This window comes from Hyperolius riggenbachi, chromosome 2, assembly GCF_040937935.1.
Source record: "Hyperolius riggenbachi isolate aHypRig1 chromosome 2, aHypRig1.pri, whole genome shotgun sequence".
Lineage (NCBI taxonomy): Eukaryota > Metazoa > Chordata > Amphibia > Anura > Hyperoliidae > Hyperolius > Hyperolius riggenbachi.
Genome location: NC_090647.1, coordinates 551,161,946 through 551,184,415, shown reverse-complemented (window position 1 = coordinate 551,184,415; position 22,470 = coordinate 551,161,946). Strand labels below are relative to the sequence as shown.

The window sequence follows — 22,470 nt, the reverse complement described above, 5'->3', positions numbered from 1 at the left end:
CTATAAAGTTATTTGTTATTAAAACACAAACATTTATCACCTGGTAGAAGTCTCAGAATAAAAGTAAATTGGAGAAGGGCCCTAAAGGCAGCACGTGCTATATATGAAGACGTAACGGACAAGGGGAGCATAATGTGGGATGTGTTATAAAGGGAGTCATAATGGTGGCACATGTAATGCAGAGGGACAGTATTGTGTTCTTGGTCAAAGCCGGATTGTTCAAGTCCATTGAGGGTCTAATTTGCATTGCATGTTTGGGAATCGGATGCAGATTCTGAAGAACTGACCCAGGCAGGCCTCTAGTAAGGGTGGTCATTGAGCCATGGTCCGAAGCAGGAAGTCCGGCACTAGTCTACTATAGAGGACCGAGCAGGAATCCCCATACACTAGCGCCACCCACTCCACGCATGAATGAATATCTCGCCACCGGAGGCACTAGACTAAATAAAAATTACATAGACCTGTAGTAGACAAGGGGAAAATGATTACAGTAAAGCAAGTAGTTTAAATAATTAAAATATTTAATCAATTCTAAATAGTAATTTAGTGATCCCATTTGCCACCGCCAGGTGGAGAGCTTGAACACTATTTTTTACTCTAGCTACAAATCCTCCAATCAGGAGACAGGAACGGCTCAGCACAACGAGGCAAAAAGGCCGCTGGAGAGGGAAATCCGCCACTCCAGCAGCCATTCACAGTAAGTAGGGGTTTTTTTCAACATTTTTAACATAAATATTTAGGGAAATTTGTCTTCTACAGGTTTATGTAATTTTTGTTTAATTGAATGCAGTGGCTGGACAGTGTACTGCTTAAGGGCTCTGCCAATCCCAATTTTCCTCTTTTGTAGGGAAAGTCTTCCTCACGTGTCCCTCTTACAGGACTGATGTACAGATTTATATAAATATATGTGTCTCCTAAAAAAAAAAAAAGTGAATTATTGACTCTTAAAGGACTTACGAGTCCACATAACAAAAAAAAGTTAAGTACCTGAACTGAATTTGAATGCACGGAGAATGCCCTCCGTGCCATTCCGCCGGGTCCCCGCTGCTTAATGTCCCCCCCCCCGGTCGCTCCCGACTGCACAGTCCAGGTGGGGCTCTCCTGCCTCCACTAAAATGGCCGCCGGAGCTGGTAGCGGCTGCGCAGCCTGCATAGACGCGAGTGCAGCTGCGCAGCTCTAGGGCCTCCCCCCCCGATCCACGCTACATGCTATCTCCTGTAGTGTGGATCGGGGGGGGGGGGAGGCCCTAGAGCTGTGCAGCTGCACTTGCATCTATGCGGTCTGCGCAGCCGCTACCAGCTCCGGCGGCCATTTTAGTGGAGGCAGGAGAGCCCGACCCGGGCTGTGGGGTCGGGAGCGGCCCGGGGGGACATTGAGCAGTGGGGACCCGGCGGAACGGCAAAGAGGGCGCAGATGGCGTCCTCCGTGCATTCAAATTTAATTCAGGTACTTAAAGGGATACTATCGATTAACGTGTTTTTTAACCTGAGTTTGAGAGAGTTGCTGAAGTGCTGGTAAATAATGATGTATACATTTCATTTGCTTATCTCTATTGTTTACTGTAACAAATTCCTTTCACTCTGAACTGAGGGCACTGTTTGCTCATTTCTGACTGGAGTGGAGAGTTAATGAGGGGAGGGGAGTTTCCCTCACAGTGTAGTTAACTCTGTGTAACTGTGTGTCAGAGAGCTCTCAGAAGAAGCTGCATGTTTCTGAGCTGTCTGCAGAGAGCAGAGGAAATGTAACTTGTTTTGAACGTGTAAATTGTCTGTGACAGCACAGCTTTTCATATTTTTTTTTTGGCTTTCAAGGAAGACTACTGTGTAGTGATATATGCAGGGCCGGGCCAAGGCAGAGGCAAGAGAGGCTCCAGCCTCACGGAGCAGTGTAAGAATGGCGCACAACTCACTCAGCTATCATTCCCTTATTGTGTTTGAAGCAGAGAGAAACAAGAAAAGGGGATACATGGCAGTGACTGCAAGCCGGATAGCTAGAGATTAAGGTATTGGGGGCCCTGGGGCGCTCCTTAGTCTAATAGCAATCAGTGTGTGACAGCTGCGGTGGGTGGGAGGGATGGAGGGGCGCACTTTGGTGTCTCAGCCTTGTGTGCTGGAGAACCTTGTCCCGGCTCTGGTGATATGCAAAAAACAACACTGGCTGTGCATTGAAACAGACACCCCTATGCAAATGATTTGTCCCAATAGAACTAAACCCCAGGGCCGGTTTAAGCAACAATGGGGCCCCAGGGCAAAAAAAACCTGGGGGGCCCCCCCAACATATACCCCGGAACAAAAATCGGCATTAGGGGACCTTTTTTGCAGCTGGTATAGTCAGGGTGTGAAGTCCCAATCGGTCGGAGCTCCACATTCTGGCTATCCCAGCCTGCATGGGGGACAAGGGGTTAAAAAGTTTCAGGAGGGGGGACCCCACATAATTTTTTTTTTTTTTTTTAATTCTCACACTCTAAACATAAAAAAAAATTGGGAAAATAGGAAAAAATGCCAGGGATCTTCATACAGCCATATTGCGGCTGTATAGCGATCCCTGGCCAAAGCGCTGCGGCTGCGTATAGACCCCCTGGAAACCCCGTCATGAAATGTATTGCTCTTTCATTTGATGCATGTAAAATTACACTACCGTTAGGTTTGCTACTAAAAGTGACATTTACCGCATTTAAAACTATACTTTTTTCCTTAGAAACTTTAAAATCGATTTTCTCAAAAACTATAAGGTCTTTTAGAAAAATTGTTTTTTCCTCTTATTCCTAATGATCTCCTTAACATATCCTGCACATTTAGGGTTTCTAGCATTTAAGGTGGATTTGTTATTAACCATTAAATTCGGCAGGTTTTTAAATGTGTATTTTTTTTTCCTTTGAAACTTTAAAATCGATTTTCTCAAAAACTATAAGGCCGATTTGAAAAAAAATGTTTTCCTCTTGTAGCCACTGGGGGCCCCTACAAGCTGTGGGGCCCTGGGGCAGCTGCCTCCTTTGCCTTAATGGTAGCGCCGGCCGTGCACACAATGAATTACAGCTTTTGCCTCTGATATTTAACATGAAAAATAGGAAAATGCTTACACAGCTACTTAGACATTATTTGTACATTGTCATTTTATAACACTTGGCTATTGATAGTAGTCCTTTAACTTTTTTTCCATACTATAAATTGATTCATTTCTTATTTTCAAATGTTATTATGAAGAAAAGTGAACCAGGAAAGAAAAGAACATTATGATTTGAATCATAAAACAACATAATTTTCTTATAAAATCATTATGGTATGCTTGACTAGGGGTGTGTCAGGGGTGTGACTGATTAGACGTGTGGCATGGGTGTGGCCTAAGTGTCTTACGTCCTTATCTCAAAAAGTCGATATGGGCTCTGCCTGCTCTGACACAGGAGACCAGTGTTCAAATCTTGGCTCTTCCTGTTCAGTAGGCCAGCATCTATTCAGTAAGGAGACCTTGGGCTAGACTCCCTAACACTGCTACTGCCTACTGATTGGACCCTAGTGGCTGCAGCTCTTGTCTTTGAGTCCGTCAGGTCAAAAAGTGTGATATTAATGTCTTGTATCTAGTCTTAAACAACACGTCTTTAAGTAGAGCTACGGTCCCATGCATCATCTTATGGCCTGAGACCAGCGCATAATAAGGTGTCTTGATGGGTTGAAAATGAATATGCACACCACAAGAAAAGATACCCACTTAACAGACTGTTATATGTAAAAGTCACAACTCCTCACAGCTCAATTATAAAGCAATAAACTATATTTATTATGGACATATCCAAACTCAAAAATAAGTTAAAATCAGTATTTAAAGCCACCTTCCTAATCCAAATGTAATTAGAAATCTCTATTTCAGCAGATCAATAAAAGTGCCACAGTGCAACTGGAGAGGCTCTCCAGAAAAAGCCGCACGCTGCGAACGCGCAAGGCGTCTTTCCCCCTTCTCTCTATATGCAGCAGGCATCTTACACTGGTAAGCACTGCACGATTTTGCACTTTATAATATAACTGTATTCTATAGCAACATTGTTGTTCATTTCTATCAACTTGTATCTACACATATCCTGCACATACCGTACATTTTTTCACTATTTGCACAGCACTTGGTTTTTGAGCCTGTAGGGACTATTTTTGCTATTTTTCTATATTTATTGTTGTGCTGACACCCGATTTTAGATTTTTGTATTTTTAGAACTTGGAGTTGTGGTAGTTTGCAGTTGAACTGTGAGGGCCTGTTCAGACTGTCAGCGTTTGCAGAACACGTATAAATTCAAAGAAACGCAAGTTGAAAAACGCATGCGTTTTTCTTGCGTTCGAATGCGTTTTCTATTGCGTTTTGCACACACACGTGACCCAGGGGGAAAAAAAAAGAATTATGGGAACCGCAGAGAAAAACGTACACTAAAAACGCAATAGTACGCGTTTTTGATACGCGTCCATAGACTTTCATTGCGTCCGTTTCTATGCGTGACGCACAGAACTGCGTGCAGCAATGCGGATGAGAAACGTATGCGTCTCATACGCATACATGTAAACTAGCCCATTCAAAAGCATTAGGAGCCGTTTCTATGCGTTTTTGGTACCCGTACGCGTTCCCTGAAAACAGCTAGGAACGCGCATAGTCTGAACAGGCCCTGACACTTTTATTGATCTGCTGAAATAGAGAATTCCAATTACATTTGGATTAGGATGGTGTTTTTAAATACTGTTTTTAACTTATTTTTGTGTTTGGATATGTCCATAATAAATATACTTTATTGCTTTACAATTGAGCTGTGATGAGTTGTGACTTTTACATATACCGGTAACAGTCTGTTAGGTTGTATCTAGTCTTGTCTATTACGTCAGGAGGCAAGATATTTGTTCCAGCGTGGAGGGAGCGGTGCTATTTTATGGGGATTCCCGCTGCGTCCCCTAAAGTAGACTAGTTCCGGAAGTCCAGCATACAGATGGAATATGGTCACTCCCCCGGGAAGTCTTCAGACACCTTGGGGACCATTTAAAACTTGTGCAGCTGACATATTTTAGAGCTCAAAGATACCAACAAAGTCAGACATCTATCTCGTTCAATGCCTGATCCAGGAAACGTTGAGGGATTCTCCTTTCAGAACAATCGATCACTGTCAGCTAAGCTTGAAGGTACGTATAGAACGTAAACAAAGTATGACAGGTTCCCTTGAAATTGATGAGAGATCTGATTTCTATTTATAACAATTTGGTAAATGACAATGCGATAATAGGGAGCCTACCATAAAATGGAAATAAATTTTGGTGTCGGTCGTTTCCCTCGGAGTGGTCAATTAAAAGAAAGCGCTGCCCGCGGTGGATGAAGGGTAATTATTCAATATCCATCATATCTATTGGCAAAGAGGAGACGCTTAAATCATAAGGTCCTCTAGGAAATAAATAACGTCACGCGGAGTCATTAGACGCCGAGTCCCACACATGATTTATGATTCGCTTATACGCGTTCAATTTACGCCGCGCAAGCTAAATCTCTGTCAGCAGATTCTAGACAACTGGAAATGGACAAAAGCAGAAGTAGGCAATAGTGTTAGTTCATGTGAGGGAAAATATGGAAGGCTAGCAGACGGTATGGCATCCATCTTGTCTCGTTATCAATTAAGTGGACACAAAAAGCATCACTGAAAGGAGGAAACAGGGAATGGACAGGCTGCATTCTCAGTGATGTCACCGGTCTTTAGTGAATGCATAGGCTGCATTCTCAGTGATGTCACCGGTCTCTAGTGAATGGATAGGCTGCATTCTCAGTGATGTCACCGGTCTCTAGTGAATGGATAGGCTGCATTCTCAGTGATGTCACCGGTCTCTAGTGAATGCATCGGCTGCATTCTCAGTGATGTCACTTGTCTCTAGTGAATGGATAGGCTGCATTCTCAGTGATGTCACTGGTCTCTAGTGAATGAATAGGCTGCATTCCCAGTGATGTCACTGGTCTCTAGTGAATGGATAGGCTGCATTCTCAGTGATGTCATTGGTCTCTAGTGAATGGATATGCTGCATTCTCAGTGATGTCTCTGGTCTCTAGTGAATGTATAGGCTGCATTCTCAGTGATGTCACTGGTCTCTAGTGAATGGATAGGCTGCATTCTCAGTGATGTCACTGGTCTCTAGTGAAAGGATAGGCTGCATTCTCAGTGATGTCACTGGTCTCTAGTGAATGGATAGGCTGCATTCTCAGTGATGTCAGGGTCTCTAGTGAATGGATAGGCTGCATTCTCAGTGATGTCACTGCTCTCTAGTGAATGGATAGGCTGCATTCTCAGTGATGTCAGGGTCTCTAGTGAATGGATAGGCTGCATTCTCAGTGATGTCACTGGTCTCTAGTGAATGGCTTGAACAGAAAAACTCCAGTCCCACTGTGAAACATGGAGGAGCATTGGTTATGTCTTGAGGCTACTTTGCTGCATCTGGCGAGAGGTGCTATAAAGAAAACCAGAGATGTCGCATTACAAAGATTTTTTTTACTTACCTGGGGCTTCCTCCAGCCCCACAAGCATGGATGCGTCCCTTGCCGTCCTCCCGTTGTCCTCCGTTCGTCCGCCATCAGCCCAGGTAACTGGCTCAGACGGCTCAAGTCTGGGTCAGCTGGGGGCAATATATCGGTTTAAAGTGTACCAGAGACGACAAATACTTTCCATTTTATACATACCTGGGGCTATGTAGAGAGCACACTTCACTTGCACAGACTGGCCGCAACTGGCCGAAGTAACGGGTCCCGATACCAGAACTGCAAGAGGCGGAGGACGGCGGCGTGGGAGCAATCCGTGAGCATGAGGCTGGAGGAAGCCCCCGGGTATGTATAAAATGGTAAGTATTCGTCATCTCTGGTTTCCTTTAAAGTGAACTAGGGACAAAGCACCCTCATGTATTTTACCATATACATCAGTGGGAAGAAGAGAAAACGGCTACCTTGCTCTCTGTTTCATTCTTCACTGCTCAGCCTGCTTCTAATCAGTCCTGATAAAATCCCTGACTGAGCATTCAGCCTGACTTTGCTCAGGAATCATTATAGCCGAGTCATTATAGCAGAGCCAGAAGGGGGCAGGTTTGGGCTTGAAAAGACATCAGCGAAGACAGACTCAGCTATAATGATTCCTGAGCAAAGCCAGACTGAATGCTCAGTCGGGGATTTTATCAGGGATGATAACAACAAGCAGGCTGAGCAGTGAAGGAGGAAACAGAGAGCAGAGTAGAGGTGCTTACACACATGCGACTATAGTCGTTTGAAACGATCGTTCCCCGATCCTTTCAAACGACGATCGTTTGAAAAAAAAGCAGCCAACGACCATTAAGTCTAATGATGGACGAGCTAGATTGTTCAAAACGAATGATCTAGCTTGGCGGATTTTTCCCAACGACGATCGTTTGCAAAAGTAGTACATCGTTGGAAACGGTCGTTCGTACTAGGCTTGACATGCGCATTTCACTATTTCTCCATGAAACTTTTCATTTTTATGCGCAGGCGCAATAGTTACTTTTACGTGATGTAACGTTCCTTCTAACGATCAGATCGTTACACACCTTTTGAAAATAACTTTACTTAGGTCGTTCTTTCATCAATTAAAAGTTCGTTCGTCGTTGACAACGAACGATCGTTGTTGCATGTGTGTACGTAGCTTAGGTGTTTTCTCTAATGTTCCCACTGATATATATGGTGAAATACATGAGGGTGCTTTGTTTCTGGTTCACTGTATAAGTTATTTTACAGATAATAAGAGTATTATCTCCTAGGAGATAACTCAAGAGAAAAAGTTAATTGCATATGGGCCCAGAGTCTTCCCTCTCCGTAGGTGAGCATTTGACTTTTTTTTTCTAAGTTGGTTCAGTATTGCTTTAAACAAAATCTGAACTTGTTTTGGTAGAACAAACAATATTGAGGTGCCAGTTACTTTAGTTCGTTTTTTAAAAGACACCTGTGGGGTTTTTCTTTTTTTTCATACAGGGATACCAACCCATTTGTCGACAGCTCACCTTGCGTTACAGAGGTTGGGAGAATGGGTCCTTCTAACTTCTCCCAAAGGTAGGTAGGCCTCGGAATTCCCTCCTCCGAGCTGCAGGCTAGCATGATGTCACTCCCAATATCCAGGGAGCCCTGAACGTTGCAAAGTGGGTCAGAAGGAGGCACTGAACAGAGAGAAAGACACCACAAATTAATGTACATGGCTGTTTCAGAGCTCTTATGCATTGCTCATATACAAAATTTGTCACCAAAGACGGTGGAACAGCACCTGACTCCATAACTTACCTAAGACGGTAAATCCCACCACGCCGATATTGCGGGTCGCTCGGTCTGGAAAGTTGTTGACCATGCATTGGTAAGTGCCTGTGTCAGAGAGTTGGGTGTTGTTGATGTATATGGAGGCGTTGGTGCTTGGCATGGTCTGCATGAAGCCCACTCGGCCTTGGTACTGCACCGCCGTCGTGAAAACCTGCCCACCCTGATAGAGTATTATCTGGAAAGAGATTTTAGCAAAGTACCAGCATTTGACTTTTGCATTATGGTAAATTAAAAGAACATTTTCAGAAGTACATTTCTCCTTTCTGCTGGGACGCCGTCTGTATACGCTATGAAGGCGCTACAAAGCTACGGAGGGTGCTGGAACTTTGGAACAGACTGTGGAGGACATCCATATTGATGGATCAGGTCAATTGGGTGTTGCAGTCAGCAGGCACCTGCTAGACCCCTATGTTACTCTTCGGTAATGGGGCACCCAGACGGAATTTTAGCCAATCGGCAACTACACAAAATGTAATGGTACACAATCGACTGCAACTATCGGTTGTTTGGTAGTCCAATTTTAGGCTAGTGTTGGGCACTTATCGGGAGGTAAGGTTGGGGGGGTTAGGTTAGCGATTAGGTGGGAGTTAAGGTTAGGCACTTCCAGGGAGGGGTTGGGTTAAGCAGGTAGTAGGAAGGGGGTCTACGATTTAGGCACTTGTGGTCAAGGTTAGGTTTAGGCATTACTTTGCATGATCAGCTACAACTATTAGCTGTTTGGGTACGCAATTTTAGGTTACAAATAGGCACTTACTAGAAGGTGAGGAAGGGGGAGGGAGAGTTAAGGTTAGGAACTTTCAGGGGGGTTAGGGTTTGGTACTCCTCGGGGGAGATTATGGTTTGGCATTAGGTGGAGTGGAGGGTTAGGCATTAGGCAAGGGGCTAGGGTTAGACACTTACAGCAGAGGGTTCAAGTTAGAATAGGTGCCAGGTAGAGCATAGTAAGATATCGGTCATTTAAATTACCGATATATTACTATTAGCAACACCTCCCGGTGCCCAACTGATGTGGCGCTGCCACAAAAATACATACTTCATATTTATAGGCCTTATTGCAAAACGTCTTGTGTCCACAAATGGCTTCATTTAGGGTTGTTCATAATCGAAATTACAAGTAGCACTTACTGGCCATGGTAGAGGGTGGGGGGTCAACTTACCCATGCTACCGCCTACAGCCGATGGCTCCACTTGCCTTCAACGCTTCTTCCTTCAAGCCAAAAGAAGGAAGCATGGGAGTGATGTGGAAAGCGACATGGAATACGAGTGGAGAGCATCGGCCATAAGCAGTGGCACAGATGAGCTAACCCTCCTCTCCTGCGGCCAGTAGGTAACGTCTCGTAATTTGGATTATGAACAACCCTACTTATTATAACTCTTCAGCTTGTCTCAGTCTTAGGCTCCCTGCACACTGCATGCGATTCCGATTTTTAATCGGTTTTTACATCCGATTACGATTTTTAATCGTTACTGCATGCTGCGTTTTTCCCTCCGTTTTTCTGTTGATTGCATTCAGGGAAAATCGGAATTGCAAATCGGAATCAGAATTGCAAAACGGATTTGCAGTGTGCAGGGAGCCTTAAAGATACACTGTGTAGTACAGCTAAAATATAAAACATTAGGAGCAGAGACATAAGTCTAATATTGTTTCCAGTACAGTAAGAGTTAAGCAACTCCAGTTGTTATCTATGCAAAAGAGCCACTAAGCTCCACCACTTTCAAAGTCACAGAGAGCTTGGTCTTCTGAAGCTTGTTATCTCAACTGTCAGTCACAGTATTTTCTTTTTTTCTCTCCAGAGGACAGGTCAATAGTTTACTGGCCTGCTCTGTAAAAACATTAAGAATGCTGAGTAGTGTGTAAACTGCAAATATTACAAAATGATGCAATGTTATAAAAGACTATAGAACTGAAAATAAAAATATGGGAATATTTTCTTTGGGTTCTTTTCCGTTAGCCGGGCGCAACCACTAGGTGGCGATAAAACTCTGTTAGCCGGGCGCAACTGAACTAAGTAATGTAGAATGTAATCTCCCTCTCCCTAGAATTACATCTTTCCCTACTATCTATGGCGTCCTGGAGGGGAATAGTAATTAATGTCACTGGGATATTGCAGGCCGAGGGGGATTACATTCTACAGTACTAAGCGCCACCTAGTGGTTGCACCCGACTAACGGAATAGTACCATTCTTTGCTACTAATGTTCTAGTAATTATCCGTACTACACAACCAATTTTTTTTTTTCGCTTCAGTGTCTCTTTAAAGAGAACCAGAGATGAAGCACCCTCTTGTATTTTACCTTATAAATCAGTGGGAACATGACAGTAAACACCTACCCTGCTCTTTGTATCATTGTTCTCTGTTTAATCTTCCTGTTATCACCTCTGATAAGAATCCCCGACTGAGCACTCAGTCTCGCTTTGCTACGGAAAGATTATAGCTGAGTCTGTCTTCTCTGGTGTCTTTTCAAGCCCAAGCCTGCCCCCTTGTGGCTCTGCTATAATGACTCAGCTATAATTATTCCCAGCAAAGCTAGACTGAATGCTCAGTCCGGGATTCTTATCACAGCTGATAACAGACACTTTAGCAGTGAGGATGAAACAGAGAGCATGGTAAGTGTTTTCTGTAATGTTCTTACTGATATATATGGTAAAATACACAAGGGTGCTTCGTCTCTGGTTCCCTTTAACTTTCACATCCAAAAACTTTCTTTGCCCTCCAGCAGTTTTGGTACCTGCTCAGGCTGGTTGGCGTTGGACAGCGGCGTCACAGTCCAGATGATGTTGAGGTTCGTAAGTGCCGCATTGGTGGTGAACGTGCATAGAAGCCCCGCCGACTGTCCCCGGGCCACCTGGATGTTCTCTTTGTCAATGACCACCTCCACCGCTGTCACTAAACCTGCAAAATATATATGTATATTAAAAAAAAATGAAATTGGACCTTGGTTATAACCTTGTAACTCGCAATGTATTATCCTTTCTCTCCATACCGTGGCTAAAACACAGACTGTGCTTAATGCATACTTCCACCTTGTCACATGACACCCTGTCCAGGACACAAGAACCCATTATACATATCAAATTATGTAGAGGCTCAGATATTGTCGAGCTCCGGCTAATTGTGCCAAAGTTATTTCAAGTGCAAAAGAGAAAGAGGCAGCAGTTTAATCAAGCTATAAGTTGCAATATAAAAGATAAGGCCTACGCAATGGAAGCAGAGATGGATTAAGATGTATTGGGTCCCTAGACAAGGTAGTAGATTTGAGGAGCCCTTGAGGTCTTTTTGGTAAGCTGAAGTGGAGAGAGGTCTGAGAAGGCGGCTGGTAGACTCCTTGAACCCCACTAGGCCCCAGGCACCTGCTTAGGTTGCCTGGTGGCGGATCCTGAATGGAAGTCATGGTCTAGGGAGACGATTGTCATAGAAAAGTACTATTTTGAGGTGAGATATATATATATATATATATATATATATATATATATATATATATATATATATATAATTAGGAATGGTCATACCGGTAAATGCCGTTTTCCAATTCAGCAGAAATTCCAATTTCCGACAAATTTCAAATTTTATAAAAACATACACTTAACCATGTATTAAAGAGGAACTCCAGTGAAAATAATGCAAAATAAAAAAGTGCTTCATTTTTACAATAATTATGTCACTGATTTAGTCACTGTTTGCCCATTGTAAAAGCTTTCATCTTCCTGATTTACATTCTGACATTTATCACATGGTGACATTTTTACTGCTGGCAGGTGATGTCTGTGGAGGGAGATGCTGCTTGCTTTTTTGGCAGTTGAAAACAGCTGTAAACAGCTATTTCCCACAATGCAATGAGGTTCACAGACAGGAAACTGCCAGGACCATGGTCCTCAGAGTTTCCTGTGGGAGGGGTTTCACCACAACATCAGCCATACAGAGCCCATTTGTGAAAAGCAATAGATTTGTCATGTAAAAGGGGGTATCAGCTACTGATTGGGATGAGGTTCAATTCTTGGTTACGGTTTCTCTTTAAATATGAGGCTTCTCTCGATTGCATTTTTATGAAGATATCAACTGAGACTCTATGGTTCGAGCATGATTGGAATGTGCTCAACAGTAATGGCCAATGAGAGGTTAATAATTGCGTGCTTGCATGCCGATTTACGTAACGCAGATTGTATATCAATCTATCCTATGCATTTGCTGCCAATTTTGATTGGCCCAGTTCCAAGTTTCATATGATGTGCATCAGTTTTGCATGCAAGCTAGAACTATCACCATCACTTCGACCAACTCAAGTGATCATCGTGCTCATCGTCTGATTGCATGGACATCTTTTTAAATTTGGAATTAGGCCGAAGAAACCTGCAAGTCGAGCACTGGATTGGACCAATTCCAAGCTGGGTACACTTTTGCATCAACTATAGTGAAAATAACGGAAATTGTTTTACAATATTAATTTACAGATTATTTAGTCAGTGTTTGGCCATTGTAAAATCTTTCCTCTCCCTGATTTACATTCTGAAATTGGTCACATGGTGGCGACATCTTTCGTCCTGTCCGCAAAGCTCTTCGGTATGTTCGTTTACTGAGAGTTCCAAAAGCAGTAGAAAAAATATCTTGTGTCCCCGAAGCATACATGCAGAAATGACACTGGAAAATTTGGGCGCAGGTTGAAGCCAAAAAACAGCTCACTCGGCTATTGCAAATCTCCCGATCGCGTAGATAACTATTCCCCCTCCAGGCCGGCATGGACTCAGGGGTAAGATGGACACCGCTGCTTCCCCTTCCGGGCTGCTACACCATCTAGGCCAGTGATCTGCAAACGTGACTCTCCAGCTGTTAAGGAACTACAAGTCCCACAATGCATTTGCCTTAATGAATGTGGCTGTCAGACTGCTGCAATGCATTGTTTTACTTGTAGTTCCTTAGCAGCTGGAGAGCCACGTTTGCAGATCATTGGTCTAGGCTACCTATACTAGGGGGCCATTATACTACTTATGGGCGGGGGGCGGCATCCCCGCAAGTTTGCCAAGGTAATTATTAACAGTCGATCCTCCTGGAAACCTGCAATGGTTCCAGCCGATTGTCTCTTCTCTAAATGTCGCCATTTAAAAAGAAAAAATGCTATTTTGGAAAACAACAGCAGCATGATTCACCACTTCATAAACAGAGCCCTTTTATGTGTATTCTGAATGCTGGCCACTAAACTGGGCACTAGGTGGCGACAGCTCACAAGCTTTCACACTCCCAGGCTGGCTGTCAATGCACTACCAGCTGCAGCCCTAAATTCAGCAGTACATGGAGAGAGATCTGATGTGAGGGTTTCTGCTAATGTACCTGTCAGTTGTCTCTGGAGGCGCAGTGTAACTGCCACAGCGCCGGGGACAGATTTGAAGGCGTTAGCACCTGAACACGACTCACTGTGGCACTACATCTTCTGCATAGAGAAGACTTTACCGCTTGCATCAGTTCCTTCTCCTTCCTACTGTAAAGTGTAGGGTCGGCAGTATCGCCAAATCATCACATTAAAGGGAACCTAAACTGAGAAGGATATGGATTTTTCCTTCTAAAATAATACCAGTTGCCTGACTCTCCTGCGGATCCTGTGTCTCTAATACTTTCAGCCACAGCCCCTCAACAAGCATGCAGATCAGGTGCTCTGACTGAAGTCAGGCTGGATTAGCTGCATGCTTGTTTCAGGTGTGTGATACAACCACTACTGCAGCCAAAGAGATCAGCAGGACTGCCAGGCAACTGGTATTGTTTAAAAAGGAAACATCCATATCCTTCTCAATTAAGGTTCCCTTTAAAGGACAACTGGCCTGAGAGGGATATGGAGGCTGCCATATTAATTTCCTTTTACCCCCTGGCGGGATGATTACTTCTGGATTTTAGGGTGTAAAGGCAGTAGTTTTTTTTCCCACACGCTTTTACTCGAGTGATTAGCGGGTTATTCCCTCTTATCGTTTTTAAAGCGCTACCACAATACAAACTATTGGCAGTGATCTCACTGCTGTGATTGCCGCCGATCACAGGCGTTTCGCGATTAGCGTTGCATGTAGCATTTAATCGCGATTCTGGAGCGATCGCGATAAAGTGCTTAAAATGCGCTGATCGCGGTTGCTAGTGAATCCAGAGAGTGTACAGTGATTTTACTGAACTAATCGCAGTAAAATCACGCACGCAAAACGCTAGCACTAAGCACTATATAAGTGTGAATGAGCAGGAATATAGTAAACCTCCCTGATAAGTAAATTACAGCCATAAATGTTTTCCTGGCAGAATACAACATCTGTTATTTTTAGGAGTAGGAGGATAAATACATTAGTTTATTTTGACTTTGTGTTCACTGTAAGCAAGATGTTTGACAGTGAAACCACTTTTACAAAGCCGCAACCCTCAGAGTAACCTCCGATATACATCAATGCCTTCAACTATCTCCCTATACACGGCTTGTTCTGGTCTCCGGGATAGATGTCACCGAAAGGTAAAGCCGCCTTCTCCTCTGAGAGGTCACAGCGCTTAGATCTCCGTGCAGAAAGCAAGTGCTTCATAATTAAACAGCACATAGTTTCTACATATCTGCACATCTGCCCCTGAGGGGGGGCGCGGCCACGAAGAAAGCAGGGGGAAGGGGGGGGGGGGGCGGACTGTCGGGAACTGGGTGTGCTGCTCCTCCGCTGCAGAACCGCGCCAAGTATTTCCTCAAAGTGACTCTTTGTCAAGGCGGCCTTCCATGATAGAATTATCAGCGGGGGGCAGCAGCGCTATGCAATGCTCTATTTTCTCAAGCACAAATAACTCCTCTATTATGTCTTCCATCACGGGATAATGGACTGGCGGTCACATGTCTCCTTTCACTCATTTCGGAACGGTCATTATGGGAGATGTGAGCGGCGGGCTCTGCTAGAGGATTATGAGATAAGGAATAATAAAGATGGACCCCCAGGGCCACTCAGCCTCGCTTTATGATCAATAACAGAACACGGCGCTGGAGCGAAGGGGGAACAAACAGTTTCCCGCCCTTCTTAAGGCTTGTCTCGGAACAGGGCGATAATTACAAGACCAGTAAAACCTACATAACAAATGGCTTCTTGTGAAAGAGTTTTTAAAAAATGGCCCTGCGGCGGGTCCATGCGCATGAATCCACAGGTAAATCTGGTTAATGAAAGCCCAGATGCTGTTTCTTAACCTCGATATTCTTTCATTCCCTCTCGAAGAGGTGAAGGAAATTCGACGGCAGCGATACACTACTGTAGTGCAGTCTAGCATGACTGCTGCTGTCTCCAAGTAATGACTCCTCCCCAGCCCCTCCCTTCTGATGACTCATGCTGTCAGGTCCTGCTAGAATCAGTCTAGCCTAACTGCTGCTGTCTTCAAGTAATCACTCCTGCCTAGCCCCTCCTTTGTGATGACTCATGCTGTCAGCTTTTGCTAGAGTCAGTCTAGCCGGACTGCTGCTGTCTCCAAGTAATGACTCCTCCCCGCCCCTCCCTTCCGATGACTCATGCTGTCAGCTCTGGCTAGAGTCAGTCTAGCCTGACTGCTGCTGTCTCCAAGTAATCACTCCTTCCTAGCCCCTCCCTACCAATGACTCATGCTGTCAGCTCTTGCTAGCCTGACTGCTGCTGTCTCCAAGTAATTACTCCTCCCAAACCCCTCCCTTCTGATAACTCATGCTGTCAGGTCCTGCTAGAGTCAGTCTAGCCTGACTGCTGCTGTCTCAAAGTAATCACTCCTGCCTAGCCCCTCCTTTGTGATGACTCATGCTGTCAGCTTTAGCTAGTCAGTCTAGCCTGACTATTGCTGTCTACAAGTAATCACTCCTGCCCAGCCCCTCCCTTCTGATGACTCATGGTGTCAGCTCTTGCTAGAGTCAGTCTAGCCCAGGCATGGGCAAACTTGGCCCTCCAGCTGTTGAGGAACTACAAGTCCCACAATGCATTGCAGGAGTCTGACAGCCACAGTCATGACTCATAAAGGCAAATGCATTGTGGTATTTGTAGTTCCTTAACAGCTGGAGCCCCAAGTTTGCCTATGCCTGGTCTAGCCTGACTGCTGCTGTTTCCAAGTAATCACTCCTGCCCAGCCCCTCCCTCCTGATGACTCATGGTGTCAGTTCTGGCTAGAGCAGACAGCATGAGTCACCAGCAGGGAGGGGCTGAGTATCCACGAGGTGGGAGCAAGCTGAGTTGAGCTACATGGTTTCACTGAAATTGTAGACTATTAAAAAAATGCCAAAAAAATAGTTAGTGCCCCTAAAATATATAATCCATCTATGTCCCACAATCTTATATTTATTTTTTATCTGATCTGAATGATTTATTTTTCAGTAAATATGGAGTTTCATCCTCCTTTAAATGCTTCTGTTTCAGAATATAATTGAGGATTTTTTAAGCACGGACACCACCCAGGGTCAATTTAAAGTGTGCCTGTCAGGATGGAAGCATGGGAGCGGCCATTGCTAGAGCATAACTGCAATACTAATGCAAAGCACTCCTAGACCATACCTCCCAATTTTTTGAGATGAGAAAGAGGGACACTTAAGCCACAGCCCTGCCACACCCCCTGACCACTCCCCTGCCACACCCCTTGTCACGTATACCATAAAGATATATTTTTATAAGAATAATATGCTGTTTTATAATTTAAACCACACTGGGCCTTTCTATCCTGGTTCATTTTCCTTCATATCAACATTTTAAAATATGTAATATATCAATTTAAAGGATGGTAATAAAGTTTAGAGTCACACATTTTTTAACAGAGAAATATGTATATTTACATAGAAAGAGGGACAAAGTCCTGAAAGAGGGACAAATGAGGAGGAAAGAGGGACAGAGGGACAGGGCTCCCAAAGAGGGACTGTCCCTCCAAAAGAGGGACAGTTGGGAGCTATGCTAGACTACAGTTGCAGAGTATTTATACCACCATTGATAAGCCCTTAGGCGTGGTTCACACTTGCATTGAAGTGGCAAACAGAACAAAACGTATCTGATCACCAGCCGATCGGACCCGTTTTCACTCCGTATCCCTTCCGCTGCTTCCAGGCTGTTTCCCCGCATTCCCAAGATCCCATCACCAAAGTGTATTTTTCTATTTAGAATGGTCAGCCTTCACTACAGTAGTGTGAAGAAACATTCCATTCACCCATTGCCCCCAATGCAGGGCTTCAGCTTCCGTTCCGCTCGGCTCCGCTGTCCAGAAAAATTGCTGCAGAGCCAAAGTTGCAGTCAATTCAGCGGATCGTGCGGAACGGATCTGTTTAAACCAGGGGTCTCAAACTCAATTTACTTGGGGGCCAAAGGAGGCAAAGTCAGGATGAGGCTGGGCCGCATAAGGGATTTCACAATCAGCAGCTCCCGCCACCCAAACCCCCCCCCCCACCCCCCCACCGTCACTTGCATTGATTTTTATTTCAAAATCAAATTCACACTGAAGCTAACTATTTTGCCTATTTTACCTTATAGTTCGCTTCAGTGCTCCCATTACAAGTAATCCGCCATGTCCCTGACTCCCCGCTGCAAAACGAGGGCTGCAGAGCCCCCAAATCGCCCAAGGGGCAATCCGCCGGCATTTCCTGGAAGGGGCAGAGCTTTCAGCTTCAGCTCTGCCCCTCCTGACGTCAATCGCGGCGCATCGCCGCCTCTCCCCGCCCCTCTCACTCTTCCTTCACAGAGAGGGGCGGGGGAAAGGCATCGATCCATGAGGCGATTGACGTCAGGAGGGGCAGAGCTGAAGCTGAAAGCTCTGCCCCTTCCAGGAAATGCCAGCGGATTGCTCCCCCCCCCCCCCCCCTCGCGGGAGATTTGGGGGCTCTGCAGCCCTCGTTTAGCGGCGGGGATGCGGCGGATTACTTGGGAGCACTGAAGCGAACTATAAGGAAGGTTTTGCCGGCGAGGGCCACAAAATATTGTATTGAGGGCCACAAATGGCCCGCGGGCCGCGAGTTTGAGACCCATGGTTTAAAGAGACGGACGTGAACAGATCCATAGGCTAACATTGAATCCCTTCCCATCTGTTACATTCCGTTCCCTTCCGATCCGGGAACGGACCTTTTTTTTTTACTCTAATGTAAACCTGGTCTCATAGTCAGTTATTATTATTATTATTATTTAGTATTTATACAGTGCCAACCTTTTTCTCTGCACTGCACAGTGTACAGTATATTGTCTTGTCACTAAACGGTCCCTCAGAGGGGCTCACAATCTAGCCCCTACCATAGTCACATGTCTGTATGTATCGTGTGTATCGTAGTCTAGGGCCAATTTAGGGGGAAGCCAATTAACGTATCTGTTTGCATTCAAGAAGTGGAAGGAAACCGGAGTTCCTGGAGGAAACCCACACAGACACGGGTAGAACGTGCAAACTCCATGCAGATAGTGCCCTGGCTTCAAACCGGGGACCCAGCGCTGCAAGGCGAGAGCGCTAACCACTAGGGATGCTCATTCCGATTTCACAGAATTTACATTTCTGGAACTCGAAAATCGGATTTTGGCGGAAATACCGCATTACAGAAACTCCGTACTTTCAGACCAATCACAGAGCTTGGAAATATTTGGCCGATCAGAGAAGTCAAAAAAATTACCAAAAAAGGTACACCTCAGAACTCGGAAATAAATCGAAAATCAGGTTTTGGTGTAAATACCGCATTGCAGCAACTCGGTAATTTTAGACCAATTACAGAACTCTGAAGCATTGGACCAATCGGAGACTGCAGAAACATTTCCCACAACCCTTCGCTTTAATTGGCATTGGCGGAAATCATATTTTCTGTGGAATCAGAAATAGTCATTTCTGTCCATCCCTACTAACCGCTACTTCACCGCGCTGCTCAGTTATTTGTGTCACAGCAGCAGAATAACATCCTGAATACATTTTACGGGCCTATTTATGAAAGGCTTAGATTCCCGCCCACTTTCCCATTCACCAACGCACAAACATGGGCTCCACAAGAAGCGCTTTGTATGAAATATGCAACATTTGCAGTTTGCACATTTTGCTCTCTCTACACTTCAGCAGCAGATCACAAGACAGTAAGTGTTTACAGCTCAGCAAAATACAGTACAAAAGGGCATAAAATATACAAATACAAAAAAAGCTTTATTACACACAGATATAAAAATGAACAATATTTAAAGAGAAACCGTAACCAAGAATTGAACTTCATCCCAATCAGTACCTGATACCCCCTTTCCCATGAGAAATCTTTTCCTTTTCTCAAACAGATCATCAGGGGGCGCTGTATGGCTGATATTGTGGTGAAAACCCCTCCCACAGTGTAATGTCAGGACCATGGTTCTGACATCACACTGTGGGAGCCTTGTTGCATTGTGGGAAATAACTGTTTCCAACTGCCGTAAAAGCAAGCAGCATCTCCTTCCACTGACATCACCTGCCAGCAGTAAAAATGTCACCATGTGATAAATATCAGAATGTAAATCAGGGAGAGGAAAGCTTTTACAATGGGCAAACACTGACTAAATCATTTATACATAATTATTGTAAAAATGAAGCACTTTTTTTTCACATTATTTTCACTGGAGTTCCTCTTTAAAACTTGCTGACAGAGCCATTCAGTTGTGTAGGATGTGATAAAGCAGTGTTTCTCAACATTATTGTATTAATATTATTTAGTATTTATATAGTGCTGACATCTTCTGCAGCGCTGTACAGATTATACTGTCTTGTCACTTAACCTGCTGAGCGGTCTGGACGAGCTCAGCTCGTCCATCACCGCCGGAGGCTGCCGCTCAGGCCCTGCTGGGCCGATTTTCGTCAAATAAAAAGCAGCACACGCAGCCGGCACTTTGCCAGCCGCGTGTGCTGCCTGATCGCCGCCGCTCTGCGGCGATCCGCCGCGAGCAACGGCGAAAGAGGGTCCCCCCAGCCGCCTGAGCCCAGCGTAGCTGGAACAAAAAGTTCCGGCCAGCGCTAAGGGCTGGATCGGAGGCGGCTGACGTCAGGACGTCGGCTGACGTCGATGACGTCACTCCGCTCGTCGCTATGGCGACGATGTAAGCAAAACAAGGAAGGCCGCTCATTGCGGCCTTCCTTGTTTATTCTGGGCGCCGGAGGCGATCGGAAGAACGCCTCCGGAGCGCCCTCTAGTGGGCTTTCATGCAGCCAACTTTCAGTTGGCTGCATGAAATAGTTTTTTTTTAATTTAAAAAAAACCCTCCCGCAGCCGCCCTGGCGATTTAATCAGAACGCCAGGGTGGTTAAAGTGGACCTGAACTCGTGTACAGGACAGAAGGAAAATATAGAAAAATGCACCCTGTATGTATTTAGATGAGATTCCCACTCATCTGTGAATAATCACAAGTTGTAATTTGATCCCTTCAGTTGTGCCAGCTGACTGCCACGGCAGAGCAGCTAATTTGTAAATATAGAATGTTAACCCTGTGTGTGCTTCCATGAAAGCAGGAAGTAGACACACTGCAGATTTATTGCAGGATTTGTATCAGCTGTAACAAGGAAATGTTTTTCTTTAAAGGTTATTGTGCTGTTGCTTATCTTTTAAAGGAAAGAGAGGAAGTTTTGAGTTCAGGTCCGCTTTACAGGAAGTAGGTGGCAAGCAATTGAAAGACCACGCCCTTCTCAGAGGAAACTGCCACACTAGTGGCGCTGAATCTGTATGGATGTATGCTGACAGTTGCAAGCAAGCAGAGCTTTACAACAAAGTTTTGAATTTGAACATTTTCGTTCCTGTAGGTCATATGAGTAAATGGACACTAATTAAAACAATCGCTTTGAGAATTTATCTTGTTCAATTTCAGTTCTAGCTAGGCTTCAGCACGATTTGGGAAGCGGTTTCTTTCATCTGTAGAACTGCATATCCCAGCAGGCCCCCGGTAGCCAGATGCAGACAAACTTCTGGGCATTCATTAGAGTTATACAATAGCAAGCCTGGCGTTCTGGTAAACAGGACAGAAGGGAGGAATTCTGTTGACAAAAATGCAAGTCGGCACAGGGGGGACGAGCACAATCTGTTAAGATGTTTAAAAGATGAGAAAAGTGCCTCCACCGCAGCAAAAACTACCTGATTAATATACATGCTGTCTGCCTAAAGCATTTTGCTTAAGGGGGGACTCCGGTTCTATCTCCATAACTTGTTCCTAATTAAGCAAGTTCCCCAAGAACATTCTGACAGCCAGCAAGGGGGAGGCGGGTCAAAAGACGCAAGTTCTGGATCTCAACCACATCCTGTCGTACAATGCTGCCCTCTTACAACACAGGGTGATCAGAGGTCAACATTTCTAGCATGTGTGCTATAAGCAGGACCCCATAATACCTCATTTTAAGACAGCACCGTGAGTGGAAACTGGCAAACCATTACTTTTGCTGTAGTCCAAGCAGGAATCTAGAACCGCCAACGTATAACATACACTGTAGCCATCATTCTTCAGGGTCATTGACTGTAGCTTGTAGACAGCTATTGCAGGCTGTTTGGCCTAATCGGTGGAAGATATGGATCTGTATGACTCAGTCAGTAGGACCAATGAGAGAGGGACAAGGACCACTTCATACATACCTATTTATACCTATCAGTCCTTCCTGTCATCTCTGCGCTGCATTCGGTTAAAGTTATTCGACCTGCCAGCCCTTTGGCACTCTTAAAGGGAACCTAAACTGAGAGGGATATGGATGTTTCCTTTTAAACAATACCAGTTGCCTGGCAGTCCTGCTGATCTCTTTGGCTGCAGAAGTGGCTGAATCACACACATGTAACAAGCATGCAGCTAATCCAGTCTGGCTTCAGTCAGAGCACCTGATCTGCATGCTTGTTGGGGGGCTGTGGCTAAAAGTATTAGAGACACAGGATCAGCAGGCGAGTCAGGCAACTGGTATTAATTTAAAAGGAAAAATCCATACCCTTCTCAGTTTAGGTTCCCTTTAAGGAACAGGGCCGGTTCCAGACTTTTTGATGCCTGAAGCAAACTTGTGAGGATTCACCCCCCTCTTCCTCCACACACACACACACACCACCTGACAATTTGCACCGTAGGTTATGCCCCCCCCCCCCCCAAAAAAAAAATGCCCTCGGTATATATAGGTAGGTATACGTGCCCCAATACAGGTAGCCAGGTATACGTGCCCCCAGTATAGGTGCCCCCAATATAGGAAGCCAGGTATATGTGCCCCCAGTATAGGTGCCCCCAATATAGGAAGC

General features: G+C 44.9%; 1 protein-coding gene across 2 annotated transcripts in view; it reads right to left on the bottom strand.

The window, feature by feature from the left end:
* Positions 1-22,470, bottom strand: part of IGSF11 (immunoglobulin superfamily member 11) — a 376,323-nt gene that overhangs the window by 12,433 nt on the left and 341,420 nt on the right. For both annotated transcript variants that reach the window (XM_068270864.1, XM_068270862.1), the window contains exons 2-4: positions 11,041-11,204; positions 8,279-8,486; positions 8,005-8,157 (exon numbers count right to left, since the gene is read on the bottom strand). In XM_068270864.1, the coding sequence (XP_068126965.1) occupies positions 8,005-8,157; positions 8,279-8,486; positions 11,041-11,204 (525 nt within the window). The remainder of the gene's footprint in view (positions 1-8,004; positions 8,158-8,278; positions 8,487-11,040; positions 11,205-22,470) is intronic.